This window comes from Miniopterus natalensis, chromosome 19, assembly GCF_054644295.1.
Source record: "Miniopterus natalensis isolate mMinNat1 chromosome 19, mMinNat1.hap1, whole genome shotgun sequence".
Taxonomy (NCBI): Eukaryota; Metazoa; Chordata; class Mammalia; order Chiroptera; family Miniopteridae; genus Miniopterus; species Miniopterus natalensis.
This window is the reverse complement of record NC_142099.1, coordinates 31,227,834-31,238,057: the sequence shown is the minus strand read 5'-3', so window position 1 is coordinate 31,238,057 and position 10,224 is coordinate 31,227,834. Positions and strand designations below refer to the sequence as shown.

The 10,224-nt window shown below is 54.7% G+C and overlaps 1 protein-coding gene across 1 annotated transcript; it reads right to left on the bottom strand.

Annotated features, from left to right (window-relative positions):
• Window positions 1–9,767: 9,767 nt before the first annotated feature.
• BLACAT1 (BLACAT1 overlapping LEMD1 locus) lies at window positions 9,768–9,929 on the bottom strand. Its single transcript, XM_087827834.1, has one exon. It carries the CDS (start codon window positions 9,927–9,929, stop codon window positions 9,828–9,830), a length of 102 nt encoding a protein of 33 aa, XP_087683960.1. The 3' UTR covers window positions 9,768–9,827.
• Between the last annotated feature and the right edge of the window lie 295 nt (window positions 9,930–10,224).

The following is a 10,224-nucleotide window of genomic DNA, read 5'->3' as shown; positions in this document are numbered from 1 at the left end:
GTGCACAGGTTTATTAGAAGGGACACAGAAGATGGCTTGTGAAGAGCTGGGACAGGGAGGGGGAAGATGCCCCCAAATGCAATCTCGATAGGAGACCACATGGGTAGGGCAGGTGTCTGTTTCTAGAAATGTCTCCTCCACTCTCCTTTGCCTGATTTTTAGCTGTTATCTGTCCTTGCAGCACTTGCTCTACAAAAGCATTTTTCCCCCAGCGGTCCACTGGGGGGGGCGGGCGGGGAGGACAGGGACAGGCATTCGGGGTCATTGTCTGGGATTGAATCCTGGACAGCAGGAGGCTGCTGCTATCGCTCCTCATCCCTGTCATCTGTCACCCAGCGAGGGCAGCCGGCAGCCAGGCTGTGGACTGCCTAATGAAGACAGAGAGGTGGTTCCGGCTGTGCACAGGTGCCGCTTCCCCATTAGCAGAGGTGACATTCCAAAACACTGCTCATTACAGAGCAGACGTTGGACAGGGCTGGGACACATATTGATGACAGCAAGGCCAGCCAGCGTCTGTCTCAAATCCCACTGCCCCTGAGAGCCAGCAAGAGAGCTAGAGAGAAGCGGCGTGACTGTCAAACCTGGAGGCCCCTCACTCTTGGGTGGGGGGGAGTTAATTCTTGACATTCCTGATATTTAGAACTAAGTCCATTCTCTCCACTGCTTGAGGGCCCAAGGGTCCTCAGCTTCAGGCCTTCTGCGGGTTGACCGGCTCCCAAAGAAGGCCAGCTCCCACCCTCCCAGAAAGGGCTGATGGTGCAGATGGCCCTTTGGGGATGGGGAGCTGATCCTCAAGATCAGACCTGGAGCTGGAGCCCATGAAATCTTGCTTTAGATGTGGAATGGGCCCAAGCTGTAGCTAGGAGGTGCGGAGGTAGGCTCCAGGAGAACTTCCAGACTGAGTGTAATCAGGGCCAGGGCCAGGTGGACGACCAAAGTCGTGGAATGTCCTTACCAGTGGACTGTGAGCACAGGACAGAGCTCCACCTGAGCTGGGATGGGATGCCATTGCTCTGGCGACAAGGGGAGCCTGGAATGGCAGGCAGGCTGGTGCCAACAGTTCCCGGCTCCCAGAGCCAGGTGCAAAGTGGCAATAGGCAGAGGCAGTGCCCCCGCAGGCGCACACGGCCCAGGCACACCCACGGCACACCCACTGCACCCAGAGGCCCCACGCAGCCTGCACTCCCCGCACAGCGCCCCGCCCCCGCTCTGCCGACTGTAAACCTGAAGCAGATGGAACTCGACTTAAAAATAACTATTTTGACAGTTCCTATGTAAATATGTGAGGGACGGGTGGGCCTGTTTTTCCTTCACACTTCCCCTCCTCCCCTCGATGCCCAACTCTGCCGAGGCTGAGATGATGGGAGAGCGCCGCCTGCAGGAGGCTCCCCGAAATGTCTGGAGTGTTCAGCCGGTTGGGGGGCAGGGTGTGGGGCAGAGGGCTAGGAGAAGGAGAAGTTGGAGGAACCCAGCTCAGTGACACCGCAGCACCCAGCAGGCGCAGGCCTGTCTCTGCACTGTTCCCTACTTCCTGAGAAAGGAGGGGGTCCCTAGGACACAGGTGAGCTAATTTAACAGCCCTGACCTCTCCATACCTGTCTTCAATTCCGTTGGGCTTGTTTTCTGAATCTCTGCCCTGTACCCAGCACTGTGCTCGAGGCAGTGCAATATGTCAGATACGCAGAATCTCTTGCCATTTGTAATTCTTTCAGCTAACCCTTTCCATTAAGTTGTATTGATCTCCGGCTTTGTGCCGGTCATGAGTGAAGTAAGCACTTCAGCATATATTATCTGGCCCTCACAAAAACATGTAGGGTAGGTATGATTATCTGCATTTTCCATGTGGAAGCCAGAGGTCTGGGGAGAAAGTGAGTTCTCTAGGCTGCCGCAGCTAGTTGAAGAGACCTGAGATCAGAACCTGAGTCTTTCCCTTCTTCCCCATAGCCAGTGGAGAGCAAGGGAGGTGGGACAGAGATCCACTCATTCTACAAGGAGGGAAGCCGAGGTCCAGAGAGACAAAGTCACGTGCCTATCTGGCCACCAACAAGTTAGTATCTCAGGTGGGGCAGAGCCAGGACCGAAAGAGCAGCTTTAGGACTGCCAGCACAGGCCTCTGACCCTGAGCTTCATGGTGGGACATCATGTGATGTTTTTGAGGTTTCTGGACTGTCTCTTTAGAAGAAGAGGAGGGCGAAGGCAGTTGGAGAAAGGAAGAGGGAGAGAACAGAAAGAAGGGGTCTGGAGGGCGAAGAAGTGTAAGTAGGCACAGGCCTGGCCAGCAGAGCTGTGAGGCAGGGCAAGTTCATTGTCAGAGCTCTCAGCTACACCTTTCTTTGACCCCTTCCCCCACGAGATGCCCCCTCCCCCCAGCCACATGCCCACTGCTGCTCTCATGACTTTTCCCTCCATCCTAATGCAACCTGCTCCAGGGAGGGAATCTGATGCAGTCATTGATGCTGTGGGACAAATGCCTGACAACTACCAGTGCTTGCCTCTCTCTCACATTATAAACCCCAGGGGACCAAGCCTAAAGTAGAAGAGAGGAAGCACTAAGGAAATTTCAGGTGCCAGACTCCTGGAGAGGAGAAAAGTTGGGGAGCCAGAGGGCCCACCTGTGACACAAGAGGCTGCATATAGCACCTGCTTGCGAGGTTACTGCTGGCTCTGTCTGGCATCTGTCTGTAGATATTGGCAAAGAAAACAGAAGTCTCCGGGATCTGTGCTTTGGACACTTTCCTCTCCATTCTTCAAGGCTCAGTTCAAATTCCACCTCCTCTATGAAGCCTTCCCTGATACCTCCCCACTCTCTAAACAGTTGTGCTCTCAGGCCACTGAAGCCTCAAAGCACTTTGCTTGTCCTCTGAGGCCCCTTGCATCCCTTGAGCCTCGGCATGTTGCTTTTATGAAATTGTGAGTTCCTCCAGGGGAAATCAATGTTTGATTTTCCTGTTTCTCCCACAGCTCCTCCCACAGGGCTTTGCACAGTCAGGACTCAATATTGATTGAATGGATTGAGTTGACAACAGTGCTCTGCACACACTTCCCCACACAAGGAGGTGAGGACTGGGGTGCTGAGAGCAGAAGGGCTGGGGGAAGGCATCCCAGCTGACTCCTGAAGACTGAAAGGTGGGGATGCTCATCTTTCCCAGGCCAGGTAAGGTTAAGGAACTCTCATTGGGAGCTTAGGCACTGGCACCACCGTGGCTGAACCAGAAAAGGCGGCCACTTCTCCCAGGAGCAGCTGGCTCTGGGCCAGACCTGATGGCCCTCACTCTCTGGCCCCTCTGTGACACTTTGGAATCTCTGTCCCTTCAATCAAAGTGGAGTTATATAGTAATTCTTTTTTTACAAGAGTTTTATTGATAACTCACATACCATGATAGAATAAACCTTGTTCTTAATATTAGGCCATCTTATAGCATCTTTCTCTCCTTGTAAGTCTAAAAATTCCCATTTGTTCTATCAATAGTGCTGAGAAGCCCAACCAAAGGTCTTTATTCTTGCTGTAAAAAAAATAAAGGCACCTTTAAGTCTATGCAATCATATTGTAGTCCCAAACTACTGTCCCTGTTTGCCACCCCTCTCCTCAGGCCAGCTTTAGCCCACGATTTCTCTGCGATGGAGGAGTCAGGAGGCCTGCCTTCCCCCAGCTCATGGATGGCACCAGTGAGTCTCCGGGCTCCAGGGCTGTGTGTCCTGAAGCCCCCAGGCCCCACCATCTCCACCATGCTCGGGCTCCTGACCTCCCCCCAGTCTCCCTCTCCCTCCTCTCCTTAGCAGAGTTGGTGGAAATGTTTAGCTTCTGCTGCCGCAGTGTAGCCCAGTGCGAAATAAACGCGGATGCCCCACCTACCCTGACAACATAATTCATTTACTGCAAAGGGATATAATAAAGTCTGTTTATTACAGCAATTAACAGAGCAGCGTTTGTTGGCAAGCTTTTCAGAGGCAACCAGAAAAGTGCTTACTCCCGGTGCATAGATTTGGGAAACCGCGGGACTTGAGCCAAAATGAAACCAAGTAGAGGCTTAGTAAATGGGTCCCAGCCACCCTAGGAAAATTAGCCATCTAGGAGTCAGTTCAGCTGAGGTAGAACTTCAACCCAGAAGTCAGTCCAATGATTGCTACTTGACTGGGTTAGACCTGGACCTGTCTCAGGGTCATGGTCTTAAGAAAGTGTATGAAATGCTCCCCCCTCGCCCCCCCCCAATTCCCAACACAATCACCCCAGCTGCTGGGTTCATATTTCACTGAGCTTATAGGTGGGGGATGTTAGTGCCATTGACTTGCAGGGGTACCTTGTTATTGGGGTGAATGTGGGGATATAGGGAGAGGACCAGAGGCTGGGACAGAAACTGAATGGCTCTAAGAAATCTTGTCGGTAAACCCTGGCTTCACCTCAAGCCCCTGAAGGAAAACATGGTTGTGGGGGGAAGGGGGGAGGCAAGGAGAGGAACTTAGGAGTCTGCTGTCCAGCCTGGAGAATATATGCTAATTTGCTTTGGGCATAAAGACTGGACAAAGATGAGGCTCAGCTGCCCCAGTTCTTTGTGGAGGGGCAGAGGAAAGGGAAGTACTGGTTTAGATCCCCCGGTGATGTTAGGTGTATTGATTGTTAACGCAAACTTAGCCCTCCATCCCCTTTCAAGGGGCCGCTTAGTTGTACTAACAGGACATTATTCAGAACCAGGTCTGTTTTTCCCCAGGGCAGCGCCCCAGTGTCACAGCTGCCTGGAAAGCTCATCTTGAGCATCATCTTCTTTTTTTTCTCTGGAGCCTCTCAGGGAGACGTGGGGAGTTGTGATCTCTTTGAAAATATAAAACTGAGTGCTTAAGCCAGCTGGAAACCAAAAGGCTTGAAAGTGCAGAGGCCAGCCGCTGGGAAACAGTTCCCCTGGTTGAGGGGTGAGCCGGTGGGTTCCCCTCTCCTCCACTCCTCATATTCCTCCTAGGGCCCCTGGGAGGTGCTGCAGTGGGTGAGGGCAGAAGCCGGCCTGGCCTCCAGAACAGAGTGAGAGCTTTGAGCATCATGAACAAGGGGATAAAAATAGCAACATTGCCATGGCAACGAAGGCTGGGAGAGTCCTGAGGATCTGGTCCGGGTCCTGCCATCTCCCCCTCCAGCTTTCCTCTGCTTCTTACTTCTCGGATGGAACACAGGAGTGAGCTGAGAGGGGAGGAATGCTGCCCACTAGGAAACCCTGGGGCTCCAGAGCCTGGGCTGCCCAGTTTGGGGGCGCTCCTGGCTTTTGGGATTTCTTCCTCAGCATAATGAGCTTCTCCAGGGATGCCTTGAGCCCCACACCTCACCCTCCTTGTGGGTGGTCCTGACTTTCTGGGCTCCCCTGTTTCTGTTTCCTCTTCATGGTCTGTGGTTCTGAGAAGGGAGCCCAGGGAGGACTGGCCAGAAGCCTGACACAGTTGGCCCTGACCTGCAGGTATGGCCTGGGTGGTGGACTTGCTCTGAAAAGCCATATTCCCTGCTCCTCAGTTGTTTAGCAAAATGGCCTTGGGGAGCTGTTTGCACTGGAAATCAGGTGATGGTGGTGAGGGCCATCTCTTGTTCTTGAGTCATAGGGATGGGTGTTCATTCTTTGGAAACAGATTCTGGTTTTTGGTTCTGGTGGTGTTGTCAGGCCCATCACCTGCTGGACACAGCAGCCACTTTCAGGGCAAACCAGGTTTCCTTGACCAGCCTGCAAGGAGCCCACCAAAAGCAGGAGAGATTTCCTTTTCTGGTGAAAGCCCGTCTTCAAGGTTATGAACCAAATGTCTGTCTCCAAAAATTTAAACCACATCTGGCACATCTGATACAATGTGCCCTTGCAATGCACGCCTTCCAGTGAGGTAGGGAGGGGATGGGTCTCATCGCTACCTTTTCATAGAGGCTGGGAAAGAGGAAGCAATTTTCGGAGGTCAGGAGTCAGCCATGGAGGAGCACTGGGAAACTGGGGCTGCAGCTCTTTACCCACAGACGGTCACCAGCCCATCCTACCACCAGCACGTCCCAAACCACTGGGCAAGATGCGCATTCGGTGTGTAGACAGGGCCAATTGCAGCCTGAGGCACTTCCCCTTGCAGATGGGGAGGTAAGGAAGTGGGGTGAATGGGTTTAGAGATGGGCTCACCAGCAGCTAAGCAAAGGGAAGCCCGTGGGTTGCATAACTGGGGCAGGGAGCACATCCTTGAGGTCCCATCTGCAAGGAGTGGTGTGAGTGTGTGTGTGTAAGAGAGAGAGAGAGAGAGAGAGAACAGAAGTGGCACTTGTGATGATCTAGACAGGGCCTGGAGCTGGAGTCCAGGCCGAGACTTGCTCCCCTTGCACCTGGCTGTAGGAAGGAGGAGAGGCGGCCGCACAGGGCGTCTTGGCTCCCTGGGTAGCGAATGCCCGGGGAGAACCCCAGCAGAAGCTCTGGTGCTTTGACTTTCCCTCTCACTACCCCCCATTTCTTGGATTTACCACATTACCCCCATTTGCTGCTTGCACAGAGCACACCAGCTGGGGCACAGGAAACCTGCAACCCCTGGCTCCACAGCCCTGAGCCCCACTGACGCTCAGCTTCCCAGAACCAGAGCCCTGCTCTCTGGAGGGGACCTGGAGAACATGAATGCATTCTCTTCCTTATAGCTGAGGAACCTGAGTCCCAGAAATAGGACATGATTAGCTAAGGTCACACCATCATCAGTGTCCAAGCCGGGCTAGAATCCAGGAGACCTGGTTCCCCGCTCAAGGCCCTTTGCATCCCACTGTGCTACCTCATGCATATTTCAGTTAATTAAATTATTGCTTTTTTCCCCCCCAAATTAACCTCCCTATATACTTCTATTGACCCATATGCTACATTCAAAAGCCCCCACCCCCATGCCTGGGAATGGAGAAGGAAAGACATTCTAATTTTTAAAAAAAAACTTCAACCTGAGACAAAAAGCCCCTCAGGGTCTCTTGGGCCAGGGTCCCTGACTGCATTCAAGTCACAGAGCCTTAAGTATGCCCTTCATATCTGTCTCCCATTCAACAGCCCACAGTACCAGAGAGGACATGGGCATGGGGTGTTCTCCCTTTTACAGATGGGGAAAGTGAGGTCCAGGAGACTAAGGCTCCACCCTTCTACAAGGACTCAGTGGCATGCCCCCAAAACAAAAGGCCAGACCCCTCTTCAGAATCATCCACTCCTGTGGACCCAGCCTCACCCCAGGAGCTCCCAGTCCCCACCCTAAGGTGGGGTCTGGGAGGGAGTCATGGAAATGAGAGGGCAAGACAACCCAACCTGACCCCAGGGAAGGAGTGAGACTTAGGGTGGGGCAGGAAACCAGGGGCCAGGCCCTGCCTGCTCCTCAAAAGAACCTGAGGAAGAAAAGCCTGGACTGGAGTCAGAGGCCCCGGGTCACATACAGGGTCTATAGACTCTGGGGCCACACCTGCCTTTTGGGATTAAACCTCTCCCCTAGGTGAGCCCGAGGACAGACAGGTGGAAACAGGTCTCCCGAGAGGCTGCAAAGGAAACGGGGACAATAGAATGTGGGGTGTCTGGCTAGAAGCTGCTACTGCCTCCTACTCAGGCCATTTCAGCTGCAGCGTTGGCCCCAAGGCGGGACCACTAGCTTGGAGGCCAAGGGCAGCTGTGTGCAGGCACCGCTGGTTTCCACTCAGAAATAAATACCTTGACCTTGGGACCTCTCCCATGTTCCCATAGCAGGGGCTCAATATATCCAGTGTCCCTCCAGAGCCAAGGACGTTCTCCCAGGGGAAGGAGCTCTCTGGACAGGCTCACTGCCAACCCTCTGCATCTGCCATCCCTGCCAAGGCCTGAGAGGTGCCGGGGGCAAGCTCTCGCTCCCCACCCCTCCCGCATATGTTCTCCACTCTTTTGACCTTTCCTCGGGGTGAGCCCGTGTGGTCAGGACATAACACCCAACACCTCTGAGTCTCAGGGATACAGTTTCATTCTTTACCACAGGAGTGACTTCTCTGGGGCTTCAGATCACAGGCAACCGCTAGACACTCATGCCCTGGAGGCAGCTCTCCTGCCTCTCAGTCAGGGTACCTTGCAACCTTCCTGCCCATCTCTTTGCCTCACCCAAGGCTTTTGCTGTCCAAGAGGCTGAAGAACCAGGGAGTTTTTCTTATACCCTGTGACCCCACTGGCCTTTATTGCTGTTTCCTTGAGAGAAAGACTTCTGTTTATAATTCTTTGGATATAAAAGGAAATAACAGATTTTAGAAGGCTGGGGCTGGGGAGTAGGGCAAAAGATGGGAGGAGAGAAATCTTAAATTGTGCTCTGGCTTCACAGAAATGACCTGGATCTACCAAATCTGCCAGAAGCCCAGGAAATGCCCTGAGCATGAGCTGGACGGGCAAAGACTGCCAGGATGGAATGTGCCCTTGCTTCTCACAGGTTCTGGATGAACCAGCAGAATAGGTCTCCTGCCCTCTTCAATTGCCCTGAGAGGCCCACATCCCAAGGAAAGGGGCACACAGCCCCTCCTTCTGTCCCTAGGACGCTGATTCCCCCCCCCCCCCCCCGCCCCGCCCAGGTCACCTGCTATCTGTCAGAAAGGTTGTTCTGTCCCTGAGGGGCCTGGGGCCTGCCTTTGCTCCTGGGCTGACTGCTCCTGTGATGTGGAGAGAAGACTTGCTAAAGCTACAGAATCTGCTGGTGTCTCTGGGCTGTCTCTGCTGTCTGCATGACCCTCCAGCACCTGACAGGTCCAGGCACAATGACAGGCTAAGTTATATCAAAATCAGGGGAGGGAGGCAGGAAGGAAAGGAAGGAAATGTTTTTCTGTTTGCTTCCTACCTCCTGGAAATAGGCTGGGAGTGGGAACAGAGACTGAATCCTATGGTAAATGGGGGTAGAGAGATTAGGGGAAAAGTCCAGGAAAGTCCTAGAGGGCTCCCTCTCCCCAGAATTTCCCCTACAGGCACCACATGCAAGCATTTCCCACTCTATGGCTTCTGAGAAGAGAAGAGGCAGGTGGGTGAGACAGGAGACAGGAGAATTCAGGGAGGGCACGGCTCAGTCCAGGAAAGGGCCCCTCAGTCTGGGCCTATAAGACAGTCCCTGGGGAGGGGAGTCAGGGCCTGGGGAACAGCTCCCCCCATCTGTGCTGCTGCCAAAGAGGATGGAGGAAGTGAGTGGATCAGAGGCCAGGGCTGGAGGGGAGGCTGCTCCGTGGTGTGGTGGGGGGAGCGGGGCAGAGGGAGACATAGCTGGCCTCTCACTGTCCACACTCAGCCATCCTGTTGACAACCAGCCTGCCCCTCACGCCTGGCTCCACCTGGCCCAGGGGGACAGTGGGAAGGATGGGAAAGGACTCATCTCCCACAACCACAGAGGCCTCATGTCCTGGGGTCCCAGGAGACACCCCTCCCTGGGCTTGGAGGGGGCTCGTCTCCACCTCCAACAGGCCCAGTCTAGCTGAGGCTTCTCAGGGTCAAGGCTACTGGGAGCTTCTCTGGCCAGCAGCCAGTTTCCTGTGTGGCAACGGCCAGGCTGCCGTCTCTCAGGGGAGGAGTTACCCTGAGCAGAGTCTTGGAGCCCTCAGGGCAAGAAAGAAGTTTCTCTCCTGGGGCCTCTTGGGCTTCTTGTCAGGTCCTGGGCTTCCCTTGGAGCGACTGGGACCTGTCTCCAGGGAGGTCTCCAGGGACTGGAAGCACAGGGCATGGGCACCGGGGGCCCAGACACGCAGGAGGCGGATGCCCTCGGGTTAGGTCCAGTCAGGCCAAGCCGAGAGGAGCAGCGGCCAAATCCTACTCCAAGGCTCGGCCAGAAGTGGGCGCCCGAGGCCTGGAGCCTGGGGGGGCTGCAGAAGGGGCCCGTCCTGCTCACACTGCTGTCTCCCGCTCCCGGCGAACTTCCTCCTTCCTCCGCTTCATCTTGCAGAAGCCGTGGAAGCCGCAGAAGCAGGCGAAAGTGAACTGGGGCATGCCCTGGGCGAGGCTGGGGGCTGCTCACAGGAGATCTGCAGAGAAAGGCGGGGAGGAGGCGGCGGGAGGAAGGCAGGAGAGAGAAGCAAGCTGGGGTTAATGTTCCCAGAGCCCTCCAGGTCCTGATGGAGTCACTGCCACTCCCTGGGGCTGCGCAGGCCCTGCTAATCCCTGTACCTGCCGGGGGAGGGGTATGCCACCAAACAGCAGCTTTGAAACCTGTTTCCTGGTCTGTGGGGGGCTGATGGCATTCCTCAAGTTGGAGCCTGGGTGAGTCCAGAGTAGGGAAGAGAAG

What these genes read in the sequence shown, in the direction of transcription:
- BLACAT1 (XM_087827834.1), bottom strand. Translation starts at nt 9,929, where the DNA reads ATGCCCCAGTTCACTTTCGCCTGCTTCTGCGGCTTCCACGGCTTCTGC.